Source organism: Nycticebus coucang, chromosome 3 (genome assembly GCF_027406575.1).
Source record: "Nycticebus coucang isolate mNycCou1 chromosome 3, mNycCou1.pri, whole genome shotgun sequence".
Lineage (NCBI taxonomy): Eukaryota > Metazoa > Chordata > Mammalia > Primates > Lorisidae > Nycticebus > Nycticebus coucang.
The window spans coordinates 126,807,453-126,834,075 of NC_069782.1; the positions used below are offsets into that span (position 1 = coordinate 126,807,453).

Genomic DNA, 26,623 nt, shown 5'->3' on the forward strand with positions numbered 1-26,623 from the left:
AAGTGATTCTCTTGCCTCAGCCTTCCAAGTGGCTAGGACTACAGGCACCTGTCACAATTCCCTGTTATTTTTTTGTTTTGTTGCCATTGTTGTTTGGCAAACCCTTGCCAGCCCTGGTGTATGTGGCTGGCGCTCTACTGAGCTACAGGCACTTGAGTCCTAACCATTGCTTTTGCTGTGTCCCCTAAGTTTTGGTATGTTGTGGTGTTTTTGTTTCTATTTGTCTCTAGGTATTTTCTTTCTTTCTTTTTTTTTTTTGTAGAGACACAGTCTCACTGTACCACCCTCAGGTAGAGTGCCGTGGTATCACATGGCTCACAGCAACCTCTAACTCTTGGGCTTACGCAATTCTCTTGCCTTAGCCTCCCGAGCAGCTGGGACTACAGGCGCCCGCCACAATGCCCGGCTATTTTTTTGTTGCAGTTTGGCCGGGGCTGGGTTTGAACCTGCCACCCTCGGCATATGGGGCCGGCACCCTACTCACTGAGCCACAGGCGCAGCCCCAGTCTTTAGGTATTTTCTAATTTTCTTTATGATTTCTTTGATTTATTTGTTTAAGAATGTATTATTGGCCGGGCATGGTGGCTCACACCTGTAATCTTAGCACTCTGGGAGGCTGAGGCGGGTGGATTGCCCTGAGGTCAGAGGTTTAGACCAGCCTGAGCCAGAGTGAGACCCCGTCTCTACAAGAAAAAGCCGGGCATGGTGGCAGGTATCTGTAGTCCCAGCTACTTGGGAGGCTGAGATAAGAGATCACTTCATCCCAAGAGTTGCAGGTTGCTGTGAACAATGATGTCATGACACTCTACTAGGGCCACAAAATGAAACTGTCTCAATAAAAAAAAAAAAAAAAAAGAAGGATGTATTGTTTATGATTTCAAGACTGCAATGAGCCATGATCTTGCTGCTGCACTTTGACTTGTGTGACAAAACAAGGCCCGAACGTAAAAAAAAAAAAAAAAGAGTATGTTGCTTAATTTGCACAAATCTGTGAATTTTCCAGTTTGTTTTTTTTAAATTAAATCATAGCTGTGTACATTAATACAATCATAGGGTACAATGTGCTGGTTTTATATACAATTTGAAATATTTTCATCAAACTGGTTAACATAGCCTTCCTGCCATTTTCTTAGTTATTGTGTTAAGACATTTATATTCTACATTTAGTAAATTTCACATGTACCCTTGTAAGATGCACCGTAGGTGTGGTCCCACCAATTACCCTCCTTCCACCCAACCTTCCCCCTCCCTTCCCCTCCCTTTTCCCTTTCTCTATATTCTTGGGCTATAATTGGGTTACAGCTTTCATATGAAACCTATAAATTACCAGTTTTTCTTATGTTACTGATTTATAACATCATTTCATACTTTTTTTTTTTTGTAGAGACAGAGTCTCACTTTATGGCCCTCTGTAGAGTGCTGTGGCCTTACACAGCTCACAGCAACCTCCAACTCCTGGGCTTAGGCGATTCTCCTGCCTCAGCCTCCCGAGTAGCTGGGACTATAGGCGCCCACCACAACGCCCGGCTATTTTTTGTTGTTGTTGTTGTTGCAGTTTGGCCGGGGCTGGGTTTGAACCCGCCACCCTCGGCGTATGGGGCCGACGTCCTGCTCACTGAGCCACAGGCGCTGCCCCATTTCATACTTTTTATGTTATCTATCTTTTAAAATCTATTGAGATGTCTGGTGATAGAAACTCACACCTGTAATCCTAGCACTCTGGGAGGCCAATGCAGGCAGATTGCAGGAGTTGAGACTAGTCTGAGTAAGAGTGAGACCCCTTCTCTAAAATGGCCAGGCATCATTGTGGCAGGCACCTGTAGTCCCAGTACTTGGGAGGTTGAGGCAAGAGGATTACTTGAGCCCAAGAGTTTGAGGTTGCTGTGAGCTATGATGCCACTGTACTCTACTGAGGGCAACAAAGTGAGACTCTGTCTCAAAAAGAAAAAAATCTATTGGGACTTAATTTGTGGCTTAATATGTGGTCTGTTCTGCAAAATGTCCCATGTGTACTTGAGAAGAATGTGTATGCTATTGTTGGAAAGAGTATTCTGTGTATACCAGTTAGATCTAGTTGGTTTATTGTGATGTTCAAGTCCTCTTTTTCCTTACTTTTTTTTGGTCATTCTATGTATTATTGAGAGTGGGTATTAAAGTCTCTGTTACTATAGAACTTCCTGTTTCTCTTGTTCTGTCAGTTTTTGCTTCATATACTTTGATGGTCTTTTGTTAAATGTGTAAATGTTTGTAAATTGTTAGGTCTTCTTGCTGGATTGAACCTTTTATTAATATATAGTCAGTCATCCCTTGGTAACGTTGAGGGATTGGTTCCAGGACCATTTGCAGGTTCCAAAATCCACAGATGCTTAAGTCTCTGATATAAAATGATTTAGTGTTTACATATAACCTGTGCAGATCCTCTTGTATGCTTTAAATCATCTCTGGATTTCTTATAATACCTAATACAATGTAAACACTATGTATTTACATAGCTCCCGTAGCTCAGTGGGTAGGGCACTGGCCAAATACACCGAGGCTGGTGGGTTCAAATCTAGCCCGGCTGGACCAGCTAAAGTCAACAATGACAGCTGCAACAAAAAAATAACCAGGTGTTGTGGCAGACGCCTGTGGTCCCAGCTACTTGGGAAGCTGAGGCAGGAGAATTGCTTAAGCCCAAGAGTTTGAGGTTGCTGTGAGCTGTGACACCTTGATACTCTACCCAGGGCAACAGGTTGAGACTCTGTCTCAAAAAAAAAAAAAAAACAAACCTATGTAAATATTTGTTATTCTGTATTGTTATAAAAAGGTATATATGTGTTCAGTGGAAATACAGTTTTATTTATCTTTTTATTTATTTGAGACAGAGCCTTGCTCTGTTACCCAGGCTGTGCATCAGCCTAGCTCACAGCAACCTCAAACTCGTGGGTTCAAGTGTTGCTCCTAACTCACTCTCCTGAGTAGCTAGACAAATTCAGGGTTTTTTCCTGAATATATATATATATATTTTTTTAGGTAGAGCCTCAAGCTGTCGCCCTGGGTAGAGTGCTGTGGCATCACAGCTCACAGCAACCTCCAACTCCTGGCCTCAAGCGATTCTCCTGCTTCCACCTCCTAAGTAGCTGGGACCATAGGTGCCCACTATAACGCTCGGCTATTTTTTGGTTGCAGCTGTCGTTGTTTGGCGGGCCCACGTTGAACCCGCCAGCTCAGGTGTACGTGGCTGGTGCCTTAGCCGCTTGAGCCACAGGTGCCAAGCCTTTCCTGAATATTTTTGATCTTCAGTGGGTTGAATCCACAGAAGAGCCCACAGGTAGAGAGGGCCAACTGTATGTTTTTTGTCTCTTAGACCTTTTTCATTTAAAATGTGATTTTTCTAATATTAGTATAGCTACTTGGATCTTTTTTGGTTATTTTTTTGCCTGAATATCCTTTTCCATTCTTGTACTTTCAACTTTTGTATCTTTGGCTCTAAAGTGAGTCTCTTTTGCCAGGTGAGGTGGCTCACGCCTGTGATCCTAGCACTCTGGGAGGCTCAGGCGTGTGGATTGCCTGAGCTCATGGGTTTGAGACCAGCCTGAGCAAAAAGCGAGACCCGCCTCCCACCTCTACTAAAAAAATAGAAAAACTGAGGCAAGAGGATCACTTGAGCCCACGAGTTGGAGGTTCCTGTAAGCTATGATGCCACAACACTCTACCCAGGGTGACAGCTTGAGACTGTCTCAAAAATAATAATAAAAATAAAAAAAATAGTCTCGGTGCCCATAGCTCAGTGGTTAGGGTGCCAGTTACATACACTGGGGCTGGCAGGTTCAAACCTGGCCCGGGCCTGCTAAACAACAATGACAACAACAACAACAAAACAATAGCCGGGCACTGTGACCAGTACCTGTAATCCCAGCTACTAGGGAAGCTGAGGCAAGAGAATCACTTGAGCCCAAGAGTTTGAGGTTGCTGAGCTGTGACACCTCAGCAGTCTACTTAGGGCAACATAGTAAGACTCTGTCTCAAAAAAAAAAAAAATAAAGTAAGTCTCTTGTAGATAGCACATGGTTGGATTATGGTTTTTAATACTTATGCCTTTTTTCTTTTTGGCCAGGGCTGGGTTTGAACCAGCCAACTCTGGCATATGGGGTGGTGCCCTACCCCTTTGAGCCACAGGGGCCACCTTTTAATTGAAGAGTTTACTTCATTTAAATGTAAAGTAATTACTGATAAGGAGAAACTTCCTTCATCAGTTTGCTGTTTGTTTTCTATATGCCTTACGGCTTTTTTGTCCCTCTTTTCCTGCATTGCGGTATTCTTTTGTATTTAGCTGATTTTTTGTAGTGAACCATTTAAATTTCTTTCTCATTTCCTTTTGTGTATATTCTTTAGCTATTTACTTGTGGTTGCCATGGGGATTACACTAAATATTCTGAAGTTATTACACTCTAGTTTGAATTTATATTACCTTAACTTTAATAACGTATAAAAATCCCCACTCCTGGGTGGTGCCGGCCCCATATACCGAGGGTGGTGGGTTCAAACCCAGCCCCGGCCAAACTGCAACAAAAAAATAGCTCGGCGTTGCGGCGGGCGCCTGTAGTCCCAGCTACTCGGGAGGCTGAGGCAAGAGAATCACGTAAGCCCAAGAGCTGGAGGTCGCTGTGAGCCGTGTGACGCCATGGCACTCTACCGAGGGCGGTAAAGTGAGACTCTGTCTCTACCAAAAAAAAAAAAAAAAATCCCCACTCCTTTAGGCTGGATTTAGTGGCTCGTGCCTGTAATCCTAGTGCTCTGGGAGGCTGAGGTGGGTGGATTGATTGAGCTCAGGAGTTTGAGACCAGCTTGAGCAAGAGTGAGACCCCATCTCTACTAAAAATAGAAAAACTAACAGAGTGTGGTGGTGGGTGCATGTAGTCCCAGCTACTCAGGAGGCTGAGGCAGGAGGATTGCTTGAGCCCAGGAGTTTGAGGTTGCTGTGAGGTAGGCTGAGTCCATGACACTCTACCTAGGGCCAGAGTGAGACTCTGTTTCAAAAACAAAAACTCCTTTAACAGCTCCATGTGTACTCCTTTCAGCTGTTGATATTACAGAATTGTACCTTCATACATTGTGTGCCCTAAAACATAAATTAATAATTTTTTAATCCATTAGTCTCTTACTGTATGAAGAAAACAGAATTGGAATTACATATTTGGAATTATAAACTAAAGTTATAGTAATGCTAGCTTTTAGACTAATAATTGTTTTCTTTACCTGTATTAGTCTTTTAAATCATGTGCAGAACAAAAAGTGGAGTTACACACCATTGTTAACAATAATACTAGGTTTTATATTTGACCATGCATTTACATTTACTGAAATCTTTTTACAAATGGCTTTGAGTTTCTTTCCAGTGTCCTTTTGTTTCAACCTGTAGGACTCCCCTTTGCATTTCTTACAGGACAGCTCTTGTGGTAACAGACCTCCTCCACCATTGTTTATCTGGAAACATTTTAATTTCTCCTTCGCTTTTTTTTTTCTTTTGAGACATGGTCTCACCATGTTGAGAGTGCAGTGCTGTCATCATAACTCCCTGTCACCTCAAGTTCCTGAGCTCAAGTGAACTTCCTGCCTCAGCCTCCTAAGTAGGTGGGATTGTTGCAGGAAGACAAGGCCCACTGGAGAGAAAAAGCACCCAAACACCACCTTTATAAGAGGAAGGGCTTTATTTACCAGCCGGGAGCTCCCCGACTGGCTTGGTCTTTCCCTTTTTATTGACAGTCAAAAAGTTCCACCCACAGGTACCCTTCTCAATGGCCAGTTTGAATCAAGTGGGAGATGCTATTCCAGCCCCTACAGAACTACAGGATTTCACAGAACTTGGAAATTTCCAAGTTCCAGGAAGTTTAAGTTCACCAATTCCCAAGAGCTGAGTCACCATAGAGAGCACCCTGCAAGTGTATCCTTGTGGTCTCCTTGAGAAGACCTGTTCTCCTAGACCTTACCCCTCTCGGGTATCCTCTCTCAGGACTACAGGCACATGTCAGCATGCCCACCTGATTTTTCTATTTTTTATAGAGACAGGGTCTTGCTGTACCCCAGGCTCTTGTTCCACTCCTGGGCTCACGTGATCCTCCCACCTTGGCTCTCCCTCATCTTTGAAGAATAATTTTGCTAGATACAGGATTGCCAGTTGATGGAGTTTTGTTTTTTGTTTTCTTTTTGTTTTTGCACTTTGAACATGTTTGCCCTTTGCTACCTGGTCTCTAAAGTTTCTGATGAGAAATTCGCTGATCTTATTGAGTTGCTTCTCTCTGCTGCTTTTAAAATTCCCTTTGTCTTTTCAGTTTGATTATAATACATTTCAGTGTGGGTCTTGCTAGGGTGGAGGCTTACAAGGAGCTTACAGGTGGGTGGAGAAGAATTTCTTATATAGAGATTAGAATATATAAAAGTAAAAAAGTTTATTTTATCTTCTTAGAAGGAGAGAGAAAGAGGGAGAAGTGGGGAGGAGAGAGAGAAAGAGAGCAGAGAGATGGCATGGTACCCCAAAGAAAGAGAAGGGAGGTGCCAGGAGCTGAGGCCAAGTGGCTTGCTGTTTTTATGGGAGCAAAGAGAATGGAAAAAATAGTGATTGCTGTCAGTTGATTACAGAAGGGGCTGTTTGAGAATGCTGCATCGGTTTCTTTTCTTAGTGGCAAGCTGTTAACAGAAATACTGGAGATCTGATTTTGTCCTTTACGTATGATTTTGAGCAGGAAATGAGGCCTGAAGCTCATACCCTCAGCTGTCCACTCAGGATCTTCAACACTATAAAACAGATTCTGAAAAGCAATTTTAAGAAAAAAAGATTTACATTTCCTTTACATCTGTTTAGTTCTTTTCAGATGTTGGGAAAACAGAACTCTCTGCTCTCTTCCCCCCACAGGGTGCTTGTTGGCAAAGAGAGCTCAGAAAATTGATTTTAGCCTTTACTGAGAAATTATGGGGTTAGATTTTTTTTCTTTCTGTTATTTTAGCAAGGCTGTCCTTTCAGGTCTCTTTGGGTTTTTCCTTCCTAGAGTATTTTTCCTTTTTCATTTTGTAGAGAAGGGGTCTTACTTTTTTGCCCAGGCTGGTGTTGAACTGCTGCCCTTAAATGATCCTCCTACCTCAGCCTCCTGAAGTGCTGGGATTACAGATATGAGCCATCGTGCCCTGTCTCCCCATTTTGTTTTCATTTTAGGTTTTCTCTTTGTTAGTATTTCCATTTTGTTCTTACATCATTTTATTGACTTTCTCTACATTTTCCTTTAAGATAGTCGTTTTAGAGTTTATGTGAATATATCTGCCATCAAGTCTTTTTCAGGGACAGTTTCTGTTGGTTCATTTTTTTCTTTTCATTGGGTCATACTTTCCTGTTTTTTTGTATGCCTCTTGATTTTTTTTGTTAAAAAGTGGACATTTGAATCTGATAATGTGCTAACTTTGAAAATCAAATTCTCCCCCTTCCCAATGTTTTCTTTCTTTCTTTTTTTTTGTAATGTTTTTGATTTTTCCTCAAAAAAAAAAAAACAATTTTTTTTTTTTTTTTTTTAACTATTGTGGGCTGTCTCTGTGCTAAAGATCAACCTAAGATGTAAACTTAAGGTCCTCTCAGGTCTTTTTAGAACCTGTGTCTTCCTTTGGGCATGCTCAATGAATTTCTAATTTCCCCCATATATGAGGTTGCTTTTGAAAGTCCTAGTCTTTAGTATCTGGCTTCTAAGGGGGGGAAATGAACAAAAACAAAGGGCAGGAGAGATTAAAAGGTCACCGACCTTTTAAATTCCCTGAAAGCTACTTAGCCAGTGGTTTGCAGCAAGGGCTGCTGGGCCTCTTCGTTTGCATCATCAGTGATCAGAGCACTTGTGAATTCAGGAGAAGGACACAGCTGCCTGGCATGTGGCTAAAAGATTAGGGGTGGGTCGGGAGGCTGAGGCAAGAGAATCACGTAAGCCCAAGAGTTAGAGGTTGCTGTGAGCCGTGTGACGCCACGGCACTCTACCCGAGGGCGGTACAGTGAGACTCTGTCTCTACAAAAAAAAAAAAAAAAGATTAGGGGTGGGGGCGGGGAGCTGCTAGTGGTGCTAAGAGCCAAAATTCACTGAAATTAACCGTGATTTACAGGCCAGCCTTTTCCCTGGAAGTTGTGAGCTTTCCATAGACTCCGAAGTTCAAAAGTAATTACATCAGACAGATTCTGCAGTACAGTTGTCGTTCAGATTGGAGACAGGTTTCTGGTACTTCTTATTCCAACATCATCCCTTAGATCATTGATTTTTACTCTTCCTCCTTTTCTAATATATGCTCTTAAGACTTAAATTTCATTTTAAGCATAGCTTAGGTACATCTTACAAGTTTTTTTTCATTGCAATCAGTTCAAAATATTTTAAAATTTTTATTGTGATTTTTTTAATTTCTGTATTTTTTTCCTTTCTATGTTTTTTCTTTTTTTTTTTTTTGTAGAGACAGAGTCTCACTTTATGGCCCTCGGTAGAGTGCCATGGCCTCACACAGCTCACAGCAACCTCCAACTCCTGGGCTTAAGCGATTCTCTTGCCTCAGCCTCCTTAGCAGCTGGGACTACAGGCGCCCGCCACAACGCCCAGCTATTTTTTGGTTGCAGTTCAGCTGGGGCCGGGTTTGAACCCGCCACTCTCGGTATATGGGGCTGGCGCCTTACCGACTGAGCCACAGGCGCCGCCCCTCTATGTTTTTTCTATACTTAAAATAACTTTGGGCTGGTTAATATGGAAAATTTCAAAATATACAAAAGTAGAATGCTGTAATAAGCCCCCATGTACCTGTTATCACTTTCAGTAGTTACTATCTAAGTTCTCATTTCCTGCTACCCTATCCCCTGCTGGACTATTTTAAAGCAAATCTGAGACATTATTTCATAGTATTCATAAATGCTTCTATATGTTCTCAAAAAGATAAAGACTTTTTTTTTTTTTTTTTTTTTTACTATAATCACTATTGAATGTCCCATCTGTGTTCACACTACCTCACTTGTCTGGTTGTTGCAAGGTACGCATATTACACTTGGTTAATATGTTTTTTTTCTTTTTTTTTTTTTTTTTTTTGTGGTTTTTGGCCAGGGCTGGGTTTGAACCCGCCACCTCCCGCATATAGGACCGGCGCCCTACTCCTTGAGCCACAGGCACCACCCCTTTTTTTTTTTTTGAGATAGAGTCTCACTGTGTGGCCCTCAATAGAGTGTTGTGACGTCACAGCAATCTCAAACTCAAACTCTTAGACTTAAGCGATTCTCTTGCCTCAGACTCCCAAGTAGCTGGGACTACAGGTGCCTGCCACAATGCCTAGCTATTGTTTTGTTGCAGTTGTCATTGTTGTTTAGCAGGCCCAGGCTGGGTTTGAACCCAATAGCCTCCGTGTATGTGGCCAGTCCCGTAACTTACCACTTAGCTATGGGCACCGCCCAAGGACATTTCTCTTATGTGAATAGTATAGCTATAAGAAATTCAGGAAAATAACAGAGTCAATGCTATTGTCTATTGACAATATTCAGATTTTGCCTATTTTCCTTATAAAGTCCTTTATTGTGAAATGAAATTTCTGGATCATGTTACATTCAGTTGTTTTTATCTCTTAATTTTTTCTTTAGTCTGGAATAATTTCTGAATCTTGCATGACATTGACATTTTTGAAGAATAGGCCAGTAATTTTAGAATGTTGCTCAATATGGGTTGATCTGTTCCCTCGTGATTAGATTCATGTTATGCATTTTTTGGCAGGATTACCACGGAAGTGATGTTATTTTCTTTCTTATTTTATTTTATTGTTGGGAATTCATTGAGGGTACAATTAAGAGTGATGTTATTTTCTTGATGCCTTATGTCAGGAAACACATAATATCCCATTACTGGTGCTAATTAATTTTAGTTACTTGGTTAATATGTTATCTGTTAGATTTTCTGTGCTATGAAGTTGTGTTTGTTCCTTTTTTATGGGTACATTCCTTTACATACTTTGCAACTATGTAAATATTCTGTTATTCCTCAAACTTTTCATTTACCAGTTTTGTATGGATGATTTTTGCCTGAGTGAAGTATTATTATGATGGGTGCCAAATGGTGATTTTTTCTGTTGTTTCTTGTACATTTATTGGTTTGTGTTCTCCTGTAAACAGACTTTCCTTTCTCCCCCCTTTATTTATTTATATCAATGTAGACTCATAGATTGTTTTATTTAATGAGTTCTAGTCATTATTTATTTTGATGTTCAGATGTGGCCAGCCTTACTTCTCTATCCTTTTGACATATCCTCATTCTTTGAGCCCTTCTTTAATTTTTTCTATCTATCTATATATCTATTGATCATCACCATGAATTCATACTGATACCTCCATTTTCATCCGGATAACACAGGATTCACTGTAGTCTTTTTCCTTACTATATTTGTAATTTCTTTTCTGAGAAGGAAAAACCTGGTTCTCATTACTCACACTATTTTTCTTTTTTTTCTGAGACAGAGTCTCACTCTGTTGCCCAGGCTAGTATTTCATGGCATCAGCCTAGCTCACAGCAACCTCAAACTCCTGGGATCAAGCCATCCTCCTGCCTCAGCCTTCTAATGCCCAGCTGATTTTTTTTAGAGAGGAGGGGTCTTGCTCTTGTTCAGGCTGGTCTCAAATTCCTGAGCTCAAGGGATCCTCCTGCCTAGGCCTACCAGAGTGTTTGTATTACAGGCATGAGCCATTGAGCTCTGCATACTCAACAATTTAAACTTACTTTCTTGGCCATCAGTGGGTTTGATTGTTTTCAGCTTGATCCATCTTTTTTTTTTTTTGGTTTTTGGCCGGGGCTAGGTTTGAACCCGCCACCTCCGGCATATGGGACGGGTGCTCTACTCTTTGAGCCACAGGCACCGCCCCATCTTTTTTTTTTTTTTGTGGAGACAGAGTCTCACTTTATTGCCCTCGGTAGAGTGCCTTGGCGTCACACAGCTCACAGTAACCTCCAATTCGTGGGCTTAGGCGATTCTCTTGCCTCAGCCTCCCAAGTAGCTGGGACTACAGGCGTCCACCACAACAGGCTATTTTTTTTGTTGCAGTTTGGCCAGGGCTGGGTTTGAACCCGCCACTCTCTGTATATGGGGCCAGTGCCCCACCTACTGAGCCACAGGCATGATCCATCTTATATGCAGTTTCCTACCTCTTACCCAATGGTTTGGGAAGTCATTGATGAGCATGTCTAGATTCATTATTTCATTATTTTTGCATTCTTAGCTGGAAGTCTTCCTTTTGTTGTTGTTGTTGAAGTTTTGGCTGGGGCTGGGTTCGCACCTGCCACCCTTGGTATATGGGACCAGTGCCCTACTCCCTGAGCCATAGGCGCCACCCAAGCTGCAAGTCTTCTCAGAAGACTTTCCTTCAACTATAGTAAGATAGGATAGATACTTTTCTCTTTCTTTTTTTGGGGGGGGGGGAGAGAGAGTCTCACTTTGTTGCCCTTGGTTGAGTGCTGTGGCATCATAACTCACAGCAACCTCAAACACTTGGGCTCAAGCAATTCAGTTGCCTCAGCCTCCTGAGTTGCTAGGACTACAGGCGCCCACCACAATGCCTGGCTATTTTTAGAGACGCTGTCTTGCTCTGGCTCAGGCTGATCTTGAACCTGTGAGCTCAGGCAATCCACACGCCTTGGCCTCCCAGAGTGCTAGGATTACAGGCATGAGCCACGGCGGCCGACCTGATAGGATAGATAATTGATTCTTTTTCTTTATAAGTTTTCAGATTGAGTTAGTACCAGAACAACTATACAAAGGTGACCGATGAATTTTGTTTAAAAAGTTTTTAAGTACTTAAGTAAACATTTATAAGTATTCGTTTATTATCAGTTTGTTCCAGGATTGTTTTATATATTTTTTGTTCTATACCTGGAATCAGCCAATTGGTCAAGGAATCCTGGTTTCTTTTTGTGAAAAATTTAAGTATTTAGAGACAGTAGTCTGGGCTGTAGGGATATTTAGATTGTTACTGGTTGTTCATTGCTTCTAAGCCATTTCAGTGAACAGATCTAGGAAATATTTTTTTTAAGAGAAAAAATGAATGATAAATTTATATTAACATTTCCAATTCAGATTTAAGGCTACATGGTTTTTAATTAACCTTTTTTGATTTTGTTTGTATCTTTTTTTCTGTTGCATTATTTTCTAATAAGGTAATACTTTTCTTTAGTCTAAATATATATACACAATAGCTTCAAAATACCAATACCAATATTATTGCTAACAATATGATTACTGGCTATAGTTTAAGATTTCTCTGTAATTTTTGTCTTGTTATGGTATGTTCTACTAGGGATGCATATTCAACTCAAAGTTTTTTCAAGTCACTTAATTGTTTTCTTTGTGGCTGAGTTCCTGATTTGGTGTATAATTAGTTTCATTTCATTTTTACCTTTTAGGGATTGTTCTTTTTACATTTTAATTTAGTTTTTAAAATAATCAAACATTGGTGGTGCCTGTGTGGCTCAACGGAGTAGGGCGCCAGTCATATATGCCGGAGGTGGTGGGTTCAAACCCAGCCCCCAGCCCTGGCCAAAAACTGCAAAAAAAAAAAAAAAAAAAAAAAAAATCAAACATTTAGATTCCAAATTTAAAACCATAAAACAAGGTATATTTAGAGAAGTCTCACTTCTATTCCATCCCCTCCAGACGATTCTATACTTTACTTCTCTCCCATGGATAACTATTTTATTAGTATTTAAGCTGTCCTTTCATTTAAAAAATTACATATAAATGTAAAAGCAAATATGTTTTGTTTTGCAACCCCTCTCTCTGTTACAGGTAGTATAGTATAAACACTGTTCTTTTGCACTTTTTTTGTCTAACGATATATTCCACATAGTAGACCATAGCAATACGTAGAGATTAAAAGAATATTTAATTTACATATATAAATTTATATATGTGTGAATTTTTGATCACACTGTGGTCAAAGAATATATAATTTAGTACTTTGAAATTTTCTGAGATTTGCTTTTTGCTTTATGGCTTGACCTGTAGTCAATTTTTACAAATGCTTTTTGTGTGTTTGAAAGGCATATATATTTTATAGTTGTTAGGTGCAATGTTCTGTATAAGTCAGTTAGGTTAAATCTGGCCTTGTTCAAATCTTACCTGTACTTTTTTCTTTTCTGGTAGTCAGTCTAAGGGATACATTAACATTTCCTGTCATGGGTGTGTGGTTTTGTCTGTTTCTCTTATGGTGAAGCAATGATATTAGTTGCATACAAATTTGGATGTATTATATCTTCCTGCTGAGTTTTTACCTTTTAACAGGTTCCATTTAATTTGTGGATTATATGTCCTTTGTCTCTTTTTATTAATGCTCTTAACATTTTTATATTTTTATATTTGTATACTTTTAGATACATCACCTGTAAGCAGCATGTAGTTGGGTTTTATTTATCTAGTGAGACAATTGTTAGATTTTAATTAGTGCATTTAGTTCATTTAGGTATAATGTAATTTTTATCTATAATGGCTTTTTAATTACCACCTTTTTTTTTTTTTTTTGAGACAGTCTCAAGCTGTCACCCTGGGTAGAGTGCTGTGGTGGCACAGTTCACAGCAACCTCCAACTCCTGGGCTTAAGCGATTCTCTTGCCTCAGCATCCCAAGTAGCAGGGACTACAGGCACCAGCCACAATGCCCGGCTATTTTGTTGTTGTTGTTGCAGTTGTCATTGTTGTTTTAGCTGGCCAGGGCCGGGTTCAAACCTGCCAGCCTCGGTGTATGTGGCCTGTGCCCTACCCACTGAGCTATGGGGGTGCCCTTTAATTACCATCTTATTATCTGCTGTTGGGGGCTGGGACTGGCCAGGACTCCACCCTGGCTTATCTATTGTCCAGAGGCTGACCTTTGTGCTATCTTGTTCAGGAACAATTACCCTTTGGTGCCTGAGGGTTGTTCACCTTAGCAGAAAGGAGTGAGAGAGAGAGAAACATAGTTTTGGAGGGAGAGAAAAAGTCTCAATAGAAGAGTGAATCTTAGAAGTCTTCTTGGAGAGACGCCAGGCAGGCGCCCCATCGGTGAAAGAATAGCATGCACGCTCCCCGTCGGCTTGCTCCTGCAGCTACATCTTAGGTGCAGAGACTGCCAATCACAGATGTTCTGGTCTCCGGAGCTCTGGTGTTAAGGAGCACCGAATCCCTTCCCCATGCTCTTATCACCAAGGTGTTAACGTTTTCAAACTGTTAACAGTGTTTCTTATAATTCTTGCTTCTCTTTTCCTTAAGCTATATGGTCTGCTACAGTTTGCTTTCTGTATTTTTTAACTTTCTTATTTTTTCTCCTCTCTTTGATCTATTTTCCTCTCTCCTTTCTTTCTTTTGAATTATTTTAAGGTTATTTCATTTTCCCCTTTTTAGCTTAGAATTTGTATTGAAAGACTTGGGGCAGAACCCCCCACTCTGCCCGGAGCTCTGACCACCCCAATCAACCGCAAGAGACGTCGCTTGATGCAAAAACGCAAGAGGATTTTTATTCCAGCATGCTGGGACTTGACTCACAACTCTTTTAGAAGCCGAGGAGTCAAGCCCCGCACAACAGTTTTTTACAAGCTTATAAAGGCAAAAACTACAAAGTAGGCGGGAATAGCAAACATGCCAGGGGTTCTAATAAAGTAAGAGGGAATAGACACAGCTGGGGCTCTAACCAGATAAGAAGAACTCTGGTTCACTATTCAACTGTCTTAAGACAAGACTAACAGTCAAATATTTGCTTAATAGTAAACATTTGCTGCAGCTCCTGGGGCTATCTCCTGGAACAGTTACAAAAGGTCACATTCCTATGGTAGGGAGTGAGAAGTGGTCACATTCTCATGGTAATATTTTCTTTCAGTATCTTCATTGTCTTTTGGTGATTACCCTCAAAATTACCATATGAGGCCAGGCATGATGGTTCATGTCTGTAATCCTAGCATTCTGGGAGGCCATGCAGGTAGATAGTTTGAATTCAGGAGTTCAACACCAGCCTGAACAAGAATGAGACTAAAAACAGAAAACTAAGAGGGGCATAGTAGCATGGACCTTTAGTCTCAGATACTTGGTAGGCTGAGGCAAGAAGATCACTTGAACCCAAGAGTTTGAGGTTGCTGTGAGCTATGACACCATGTCACTCTACCCAAGGCAACAGAGTATGACTCTTGTCTCAAAAAAAAAAAAAAAAAAAAAATAGGAAGGAAGATTACCATATGAATCTTCGAATTTCTAAAATTTTAATATTAATTACTACTTTTACTACTTTCTTGGACAATGCAAAGATCTTAGAAACTCAGGGCGGCGCCTGTGGCTCAGTCGGTAAGGCGCCGGCCCCATATACCGAGGGTGGTGGGTTCAAACCCGGCCCCAGCTGAACTGCAACCAAAAAATAGCTGGGCGTTGTGGCGGGCACCTGTAGTTCCAGCTACTTGGGAGGCTGAGGCAGAGAATCGCTTAAGCCCAGGAGTTGGAGGTTGCTGTGAGCTGTATGATGCCATGGCACTCTACCAAGGGTAGAAAAGTGAAACTCTGTCTCTACAAAAAAAAAAAAAAATCTTAGAAACTCCAATTACCCATCTCTAGACTTGTATACTATTATTGTCATATTTTAAATATTTATGTATGCATATACACATGTATGTATATGCACATGTTTGTTTTAAACTATAATATACAATATTGTCATTATTATTACTGTTACTGATAAACTTAATCATGGAGACTTTTGAACATATTTACAGATAAACAGAATAAAGAACCTATGTGAACTGCTCATCCCAGCTCTAACAACTGTCAACCACCCAACTGGCCACTGCCATTTATTTCTTTTATTTTTTGAAAGAAAATCACACAAATAATTATATTCACAATTATTTCAGTATGTATCTCTAAAATATAGCTCTTTGTACTAAAATACCTGTTGTATTACTATTGCAGCTACACAGCTAACAGTATTTATCTAGACCTACTAACATATTTACCCATTTTTATTGCTTTTTATTCTTTCTTGCATTTCCAGGCTTCTACTGGGATAATTTTCCTTTTACCTGGAGACTATTTAATACTCATCTACTGATGATGAATTCTCTACTTTTGTTTGTCTGAAAATGACTTTTTCTTTTTTGAGGAACAGAATCTTCTTGTTCTGTTTCCCAGGCTGGAGTGCAGTGGCTAGATTATTGCCCACTACAGCCTTGAACTCCTGGCCTTAAGTGATCCTCCTGCCCTAGCCTCCCAAGTAGCTGAGACTACAGGTGTGCACTACCATGCCTAGCCAATGAAAATGTCTTTATTTCACCTTCATTTTTGATGGATAGTTTTTGCTTGGTATAGAATGCAGACTTGGCAGTTATTGTCTTCCAGTAGTTTTTAAAAGAACCAAACGCCTTTCACTGTCTTCTTATTACTATGGTTTTTTTGGAGATATTAGTTGTCAGTATTATTGTTGTCTCTTCGAAGATTAACCGTCTTTTTTTTCCTCTAGCTCCTTTTAAGACTTAGCCTGTCTTTGGCTTTCAGCTTTCTCTGTTCCCCCTTACTCTCTATTCCGCACCAGTTGCCTGTTTTTCAAAATGAGGTTTTTCAACCTGTTGACTAAAATAAGCTAGGTATAGTTTTTTCTTTGTGTTTTTCCTATTAGGGATTCATAGGGCTCCTGGAATCTATAGTTTGATTTCTTTTGTCAGTTTTGAAAAAGTCTCAAATTATTATTATTATTTATTTATTTATTTTTTTTGAGACAGAGTTTCACTTTGTCACCCTCGGTAGAGTGCCGTGGCGTCATAGCAACCTTCAACTCCTGGGCTTAGGCAATTCTCTTGCCTCAGCCTCCCGATTAGCTGGGACTACAGGTGCCCACCACAACACCCAGCTATTTTTTGTTGCTGTTTGGCCGGGGCCAGGTTTGAACCCACCACCCTCAGTGTATGGGGCCTGCACTCTACCCACTGAGCTACAGGTGCCGCCCAAAAAAGTCTCAAATTATTTTAAACATTGCTTTCGTCCCATTTTTTCTGTTTGCTTCTTCTGGGACTCCAGTTACATGTTGTTAGATACATCCATGTATATATCTTTTTTTTCCTGTATGCTTCATTTTGGCTATTTTCTTGTGACCTTTTCCCCCAGATCACTACCTCTCTCTTTAATATGATCTGCTGTTAAATTCACCTATTGAGTTTTAATTTTTTCAGATCTAGAATTTCTATTAGATTCTTTCTTAAAGATCCTTGTTTGTTGCTGATATTCTTAATCTTGCCTTTTATCTTCTTAAACATGTTAAGGATTTATCTTGAACATTTTGAAGTTTATACATGGTATAAAATATTTTAATTATTTGGAACTCCTATAGATCTGTTTTAATTTTCTTTTGTTTCTCTTTGTTTTTATTCATGTCATCTTGTCTCTCTGTGTGCTTTTTTTTTTTTTGGAGATAGAGCCTCACTTTGTCATCCTGGGGTAGAGTGTGGTGGTATCATAGCTCACAACAACCTCAAACTCTTGGGCTCAAGCTATCCTTTTACCTCAGCCTCCTGAGTAGCCAGGACTATAGGCGACCACCACGATGCCTGTCTCACTTGAGCATTTTTGATTATCAAATTCTGTCTATCAAAAATTGTTATGGAAAAATGGCAGCGCCCGTAGTTCAGTGAGTAGGGCACTGGCCATGTGCACTGAGGCTGGCAGGTTTGAACCCAGCCTGGGCCAGTTATACAACAATGACAACTGCAACAAAAAAAATAGCTGGGCAGGCACCTGTAGTCCCAGCTATTTGGGAGGCTGAGACAAGAGAATCACTTAAGCCCAAGAGTTTGAGGTTGCTGTGAGTAGTAATGCGACAGTACTAGCGAGGGCGACATGATGAGACTCTGTCTCAAAAAAAAAAGAAAAGAAATTATTAAAGTATTTGAAGTATTTGAAGGCATAGTACTGATATAAATCCTGTCTGGAGAAGGAAGTTTGTTTTGGGGAAGCAGCTAGGGCACTAGCAACCAGGATCACTTCAATTTCAGGTATTGAGGGCAAAATTTGGCCTTTCCCACGGTCTCAGCCTAAAACATAAATGATTTACTAGGCTTCCCTCCCCATTATCAGTTACTGGATTACATTGTGTCTTTCTTATCAGTTACTGAATTACAATTTGTGTCTTCCTAGCTCTATAAGGCTATTCCAACACTGTTTCTTTTTTCTTTCTTCTTCTTCTTTTTTTTTTTTTTTTGTAGAGACAGAGTCTCACTTTATCACTCTAGGTAGGGTGCTATGGCATCACAGCTCACAGCAACCTCCAACTCTTCTGCTTAGGCGATTCTCCTGCCTTAGCCTCCTGAGTACCTGGGACTATGGGCACCCACCACAACGCCTAGCTTTTTGTTGCAGTGTGGCCAGGTCCGGGTTTGAACCCGCCACCCTTGGTGTATGGGGCTGCGCCCTATCCACTGAGCCATAGGCACTGCCCTACAACACTGTTTCAACTCTCAACCTCTCAGCTACCTCTTTCCACATCAGCAGTTACTCTGTGGGAAAAGAAGCCACAAATGCTGGTTCTTTCATCCTCTAGGGCAGTGTATTTCAACCTTTTTTTTTTTTTTTTTTAATCTCCTGGCACACTTGAACCTATGGTTAAACTTTGTGGCACACTTAAATTATGTTGATCAAAAACAAAAAAGAAGAATATATTTACTGTCCTTTGAACTTCTTTTGAAAATAATTAATGATCTTTAAAAAATTTCACAGCACACCTAAAGATCCTCTCATGGCACACCAGTTGAAAATCACTGCTCTAGGGATTTCTTTTCTTTCCCAGATCACAACTCTTTTTTTTTTTTTTTGTAGAGACAGAGTCTCACTTTATGGCCCTCTGTAGAGTGCCGTGGCCTCACGCAGCTCACAGCAACCTCCAACTCCTGGGCTTAAGCGATTCTCTTGCCTCAGCCTCCCGAGCAGCTGGGACTACAGTACAACTCTTAATTCTTTATGGTCTTGTTAAAATCTCTAGTACCTTCAAGAGATTTTAAGGTATTTTATCCAGCTTTTGTTCTCAATATAAGGGTTGGTCCAGGGTGGCATCTATAGCTCATGCGGCTAAGGCGCCAGCCACATTGACCAGAGTGGACCTGTCAAACAATGACAACTACAACCAAAAAGTAGCCAGGCGTTGTGGCAAGTGCCTGTAGTCCCAGCTACTCAGGAGGCGGAGGCAAAAGAATCACTTAAGCTCAGGAGTTGGAGGTTGCTGTGAGCTGTGATGCTATGGTACTCTACCCAGGGCGATAGCTTGAGGCTCTGTCTCAAAAAATAAATAAATAAATAAATAAATAAACAAACAAGTAAATAAATAAATAAGGGTTGGTTCAGGTATCCAACAAACTTAGTCCACCATTACTAAAATTGAAAGCCGCTTCCAGTTTGTTTTTTTGTTTGTTTGTTTTGAGACAGGGTCTTACTAGGTTGCCCAGACTAGACTGTAGTGATGTCATCATTTCTCACTGCAACCTTCAACTCCTAGGCTTAAATGATCCTTCTCCTTAGCCTCTCTGGTAGCTGGGACTATAGGCACATACCACCACATCCAGTCTGCCCCCATTTCTCTACTAACATTTTTTTTTTATTCACAGATCGAGGCAATGACAACTGGCTAATTAAATATGACTGTCCGATGGATAGTTCCAGCTGTCGGGTAAGAGGTTGATCTGTATCTTAAAAAGAGAATGAGGAGTATGTGTGTGATACAGAATCCCATAAAGTGGTCAGAGACTTAGGTCATATAAGTTCAGAAGAATCAGGGAAACAAATAATAGGATAACAAAACAAGCCACAAATGCTGGGCTCCTTCATCCCCTAGGGCAGTGTTTTTCAACCTTTTTTTATCTCATGGCACGCTTGAACCTATAGTTAAATATTAGCCTAAAATTAATATTAGCCTCAAATTATTAGGCTAATATTTGGTGTAGTTTTTCTCAATCTATGTTTTAAGGAAAATTCTAGTGACTGATGTTAATAGGAATAGCATGTAGAAAAAGTCAAGTAAGGTGCATTTTACAAGGGTACGTGTGAAACTTAGTAAGTGTAGAATATAATTGTCCTAACACAATAACTAAGAAAATGCCAGGAAGGCTATGTTAACCAGTGTGATGAAAATGTGTCAAACCATTTATAAAACCAATGTAGGTGCCCCATGATCACATTAATGTACACAGCTATGATTTAACATTAATAAAAAAAAAAGAAAAAGTCAAGTAAGTGTGGCACATATTAGGTGCTCTATTCCTTTCTTTGAGCTTTACTTTGCACAGTAGTATAGTAAAGGTCTGAGAAGTACTACATTAAATGAACCTGTTCAATTTCATTTGGCCAAGAGATTTCTACACTTTTTAAACCATGAGACACTTTTCTTACAACAGACCACTATTTCTATAGAGCATAAGTTTTTAAAAGCTGCTTTTGTAACTTTCTTTACTCTCTCCTTCCCTTTGTTCTTCACCATACTTCTCTGTCACTGCCCAGTCTGCACGTTTTTTAAAAATTAACATGAAAGTGACCTGGAGGAGAGAAGTTGGTTTTTATACCTTATAGTGTCTTTACTTTATCTAATAGTGGCTTTCAAATTTTGTGCCTGGATCATCTAAAGAGCTATTAAAAATAGTACAGATTCTTAAGACCTTCCTCTCCCCGCCGAAACTGATTTATCAGGTCTGGGGCAAAATTCAGGATTGCACACTTTTAATAAGGTATTCCAGGAGATTCCGATGCATGTATCCTGGAACCACAGTTCTTTTGATGGCATTCATGAATCTGAAACATGAAGCCATGTAGATAGTCAATGAGTGTCTCTGACTGGGGCTGTGACAAGTTATATGGCTATTATGTTTACCATCAGCTCTTACCTGTTTCCTTTTTATGTGTAACTGAAGCAGGAGAGAAGCCTCTCTTGTATAAGAGCAACCAATTGTTATCTTCCATGGTTCTGTTTCTCACTGGAAAATGTGGTCATCACCAGTGAAGTAACATCTGGTTGAAGGTCCACACAAAAGGACCTTGGCCAACTGAGAAGCAGTTTTCTTTCTTCTTTTCTGCTGTCAGAATTCTTATTGCCTTTCCCCAGCAGGAATGGCTTATAGTTATCTTTGTTATTGTCATTATTATTCTTACCAAGGACTATGGCAACTCCTGGGGAAGGACATCTTTTCAAAGATGAGAATGGGACTCTGAGAACCTTGAACAAACCAGGTCACAGGTGCTGTAAATGTTCTAAGATAATAATATGAAAACCAGTTCAGAAGGTGGCTCAAAATAAGTTGAATAAGGATTGGTGTCTGAGGGGGTTGGGATGGGTTGCTTTGCTGCTACTTTAAAGGCTTGAGCAGATGAGATCCCTCTGTAATTAGTCTTTCCTTGCTCTCAGGACACTGACTGGGTGGTGGTGAAGGAGCCTGTTATCAAGGTGGCTGCCATAGATAATGGGCTGGCTTTCCCACTGAAGCATCCTGACTCCTGGAGGGCATGTAAGTTTCAAGACCATTGTGGTTTGGTACTTCTCTTGCTTAGTCTGTTTTTTCCTTGTGCTTTGGAGATAATAATATCTCAATCATAGGATTGTTCTAAGAATTAATGAGATAGTGCAGTTCAGGTATGTTAGCCCAGTGGCTGATACATGGTATCTATTCCATAACGTAAGCTATTATTCTGATTTTTGCCGCATACAATTCCCAATAGAAACATAAAAGTGATTAGAAATTAAAAATATAAAGATGAGTTTTCTCATCTCTACATTCTTCTCCTTCTTTCTGAGGACTGCTATTTCATAATTTATTCTATCTGTGTGTCTGTCTTTGTGTTGACATCCCTTGCCCCATTATAACTGAGAAACTTTCTACTTTCTCTAATAGTGGCTTTCACATTTTGTGCCTGAATCATCTGCAGAGCTATTAAAAATTGTAAGATTCTTCAGGCCTTTCCCCCTGAAATGGATTATCAGATCTGGGGCAAAACTAAGGATTTCACATGTTTAATAAGGTATTCCAAGAGATTCTGAGGCAGGTATCCTGAACCACAGTCCTTATGATGGTACTTGTGAACCTGAAACAAGGAGCCAGTCACTAGCCCCTTCTGCAGCACTCTTCTCCGTTTTCAGAAGGACCACCTCAGTGTCCTGGTGGCAAGTTGTTGCTTCTAGATAAATGCTTCTAAACAAGCCTTGCATCTTGAAAGGTTGCATAAGAAAAAAAAAAATGTTGCATAATATCTGGGAAAGAGCTCTGGGACTAGGCAGATCTGAGTTTGAATGCTAGTTGCTCTGCTTACTAGCTGTGTAACCTTTATGGTTAAGAGCACTTATAAGTTTGTGTTTCTTTTGTACATCGGGAAAGAGTGACTTTTCCCTTTGAAAGTGTCTTAATGGGTGCTCACTTTGGCAGCACTTATACTAAAATCAGAACGATACAGAGAAGATTAGCATGGACCCTGGGCAAGGATGACCTGCAAATTCGGAAGCGTTCCATGTTTTTAAAAAAACAAAGTGTCGGGTGGTGCCTGTGGCTCAAAGGGGTAGGGCGGCAGCCCCATATGCCGGAGGTGGTGTGTTCAAACCCAGCCCCGGCCAAAAACTGCAAAAAAAAAAAAAAAAAAAAGTGTCTTAATGTGTAGAGGACTCAGATGGGCAGGGAATTTTCCAATACCAGCTTTGTTTTTGGACTTTCTTCTTTTCAGATCCTTTTTACTGGGCCTGGTTGCCCCAGGCAAAAGTCCCATTCTCTCAGGAGATCAAGGATCTGATTCTTCCAAAGATATCAGACCCTAACTTCGTCAAGGACTTGGAGGAGGACCTATATGAACTCTTCAAGGTTAGCCCTGGGAACATCAGTCTTAGTAACAATATAAAAGAAGGAATTCCTAATGGTTTTTCTAGTTAGTCCTGACATAAGCCAAGAGAAAACAGCTAATACCCTTTTAACTTGAGTTAGCCATTGAAAAGCAAGATTTCCACATGTAGCCAGCAAAACTTGATGTAGATGGGTTGGAGAGAAATGGGCAGCTGTATTAACTGGGCATGGTGGCATGTATTTGTAATTTCAGTTACTCAGGAGGATCACTTGGACCTGGGAGTTCAAGACTGGCCTGGGCAATATAGCAAGACTCCATCTTCATAGATAGATAGATAGATAGATAGAAAGCAAGAAACTGATGCATCACACTGCTGTGTGTCTCATGCATCATCTGGCTGCAGTGTATCCACTTGTGCTCCAATGCTCATTTTCAAATGGAGCACTGGAAACTAAAATTTGAGCCATAAAAGAAGATACTTGCTTTTTGTTTCCCTGTATATAAAACAAGGGTTCCTTGTGTATGTGTTGGGGGGAATAGGATAGTTGATTTCACCAAGCCTCATAAGCCTTATGTATGTTTTCTTTATTAGAAAGTTTCTAGGCCAGGCGCGGTAGCTCAGGCCTATAATCCCAGCACTCTGGTAGGCCGAGGCGAATAGATTGCCTGAGCTCACGAGTTCAAGACCAGCCTGAGCTAGAGCAAGATTGCGTCTTTAAAAATAGCTGGGTGTTGTGGTGGGTACCTATAGTCTGGCTACTCGGGAGGCTGAGGCAAGAGAATCACTTAAGCCCAAGAGTTTGAGGTTGCTGTGAGCTATGACACCATGGCACTCTACCGAGGGCGACATAGTGAGACTCTGTCTCAAAAAAAAAAAAAGTTTCTAATGGGGGAGAAAATAGGTTTTCACACAGGTCCCATCTCCTTCTGCCCCTCTTTTGCAGAAAGATCCTGGTTTCGACAGGGGCCAGTTCCATAAGCAGATTGCTGTCATGCGAGGACAGGTAAGCCTCTGACATCTTTCAGGTATCTTTTTGGCATCTCCCTGGTAGGGTTACATGTTCATGTTGAGCAAATACTATATTTGCTTGGTGAAGCACTTACTATATGCTCATCTCTGTGCAGCTGCTGGATAATTAAGTCACTGGTAAATAAATCAGTCCTCCTTGTCCTTAAGTTGCTCAAGCAGGGTGTATATTTTGCTTGTTAAAATTTGGGCTCTGCAGTAAGACTACACTACTTACAAATTCTGTGGCTTTGGACAAGAGCCTCTGTTTCCTTGTTTATAAAACAGGATAATAAGGCTCCTGTGGCTCAAAGGAGTAGGGCGCCGGCCCCATATGATGGAGGTGGTGGGTTCAAACCCAGCCCCGGCCAAAAACTGCAAAAACAAAAACCATGAAGGCTAAGACTTCAAAATAAACATTGTTAAAAAAAAAAAAAAGAAACAATAGGATGATAATAATACTTTGCTCATGTCAGAGGATTGCATTCAATATTTAGTAAAACACAATGCCTACACTTAGCTATTGACTATAATTTTAATTTTGTTGTTACAAGTACAAGTTAACTATTCCTTCTCTTTCCCCTTTACCTTCAATGGGAACTAAAGAAACCAGGGCAGTGTCAATCTTCCAAAGCGTAGTAAAGAATGTGCTTAGAAAATGGACGGAAAACTCTGTAGGGCACTGGTGTCATGCTTATCACTTTAAAGTCTTAGAGTTGGGATGGTGTAGGGGTTAAGGACACAAACTGTAGTCAGAGTGCTTTATGTTTGAACCCTGACTTTGCCATTTACTACCTGTGAGGTCTTGGGCAAATTGCTTAACCTCCTGTCTTATTATCCCCATTTGTAATGTGAGATTAATAATAATGCCTGCTATAGGCTTATTGTGAGATAAATGATTTGAAACAGCTATACTTAGCATAATGAATACTCAGTTCATCCTGGCCTTTATGATTATGATTTCATATACAGAAATGTCAGCTTCTCACATCTTTAAAGGACAAGAGGGTCTCCCGGCCAGAGTTATACATTTACTTTTTCCTACCATATAGCTGAAGGCTTGTGGTGAAAGCACCTCTTAGGTTTGCTGAGCCCATTTTTCCTGGAAATGAGATGAACAGAGGTTATAAGAGCTATAGTTATTATAGCTGTCTGAATACCAGGAACGTTGTATTCTTACATTTCCCAAATGGGAATGTAGGGTGCAATTAAGCTGGTGGATATTTTAGAAACCCTAAAAGCCACATGATGTATTCTGGTATTATGGAATTCAGCATGAAGGAATATAAACTTGATTCTCTAGTGTATGTAGCCTGTGCCTCTGTCCATATTGCACTATTTTCTCTAATTCCTTCCCAACTCAGTCTCTTATCAACACCATGGCATCCTCCTCGCATTGTACCTGGTTAGAGCCAATATCCAGGGTAGCAAAAGGTAAGGAAGATTGGGGGAGTGCAATTTCATTTTTCTTTCCATCTTGTACTCTTCATATCTTCAGAGGGGCTTTTGACGTCTTATAACCTAGAGTTCCTGCCTCCTAACACCTACAGGTTCCATGAGCATCGAGTTCCTCACAACTATCAGATAGCCAGTGTATCATTCACATTCTTACTTGTCTACCATTTGTACACCAAAGTAAAACAAGCCTCTGCCCTACAGAAATCTGACATAGCACTGGGAAAAGAAATCATAAACCTATCCACCTAGTTGAGCCGTAATGACAAAGTGTCCTGAACTGAAAGGGGAAAGAGGCCCCAGAGGAACAGGGTCAGGTGAGAGACATTGTTACTCAACAGAAAGGCTTCTAACCAGGATTTAGATAAAGAATTTAGCATCTAAGAGAAAGCCTCTGAAAAATAATGTTTTCAAAGATGTTATTTATTCTTTGGCATTCTTATGTGCCTGCAACATTTTTTTTTTTTCAACTTTTTAATTTGAAAATTTTTTCGATTTTAGAAGGAATGGAACCTTTTTCCTAGTTCCATGGCCACATTGCTTTATCTCATGGCTCCATATTATCCATCCATCTGAATAATATCTATTTCCATATATCTATATAATTTCTCTTTCCTTATATATATAGTTTTTTTGCCAAATCTTTTGAAATTAATTTATAAACAATTTGATATTTCATCCCAAATAGTCCAGGATGCACAAGAGAAGACTTCCAACCCCCAAAACCAAAGGAAGCAAAGGAAGACCAGCCAGAGCGGGTTTAGAATCCTGTTTCTGATGTTGGGTGACAGTCTGGATCATCCAGTTCCAAATCCATGTGCATTTCCTTTCTGTTTTCCACCCTGATGTTGTGCTAAAGGCTAATTGAAGTAATGCAGGATGCTGACAAGGACCAAAACAATTATGTAAAAAAGGAATTAATTACCGGTAGAAGCTATACTCTCAGGGATCATTTCTATACTTCCTTAATTACTGTTAGGATCCAGTTCTGACTTCTGACCTCTGTTGCACATGTATCTCTGCTTCTATAGTCAGCATTTGGGGGACCAGAGGATCTTTATGGCTTGAGGGCTGTGTGCCTATGTAATTTGGGGGTACAGCCTAGCTACCCACCCATGTGTCTATAGGCCTGGCCGTGAAAACTTCAACATCTAGTGGTTTAAGGAAAATAGGACAACTTCAGCTTTTGTACTGTCCTACCAGAGAAGATAAATGATGGCGATTCTAATTTTGTCAAATGGAAAAAATATATCCCCATGGACACATATCTGAAATATCTGTAAATTACTGACAAAGATGATGAAGAGCTAAATGCAATGTGGTATTTAGCTAGGGGTGGATTGCGATGGAT

General features: G+C 40.3%; 1 protein-coding gene and 1 non-coding gene across 3 annotated transcripts in view; both read left to right on the forward strand.

Annotated features, from left to right (window-relative positions):
* PI4K2A (phosphatidylinositol 4-kinase type 2 alpha) overlaps positions 1-26,623 on the forward strand; it is a 58,481-nt gene that overhangs the window by 26,807 nt on the left and 5,051 nt on the right. For both annotated transcript variants that reach the window (XM_053582871.1, XM_053582870.1), the window contains 4 exons: positions 19,607-19,668; positions 21,394-21,493; positions 22,698-22,831; positions 23,756-23,815. In XM_053582871.1, coding sequence (XP_053438846.1) covers positions 19,607-19,668; positions 21,394-21,493; positions 22,698-22,831; positions 23,756-23,815 — 356 coding nt within the window. The remainder of the gene's footprint in view (positions 1-19,606; positions 19,669-21,393; positions 21,494-22,697; positions 22,832-23,755; positions 23,816-26,623) is intronic.
* On the forward strand, positions 22,390-22,495 carry LOC128582752 (U6 spliceosomal RNA). Its single transcript, XR_008379198.1, has one exon. It is a non-coding gene; the product is annotated as a U6 spliceosomal RNA (small nuclear RNA).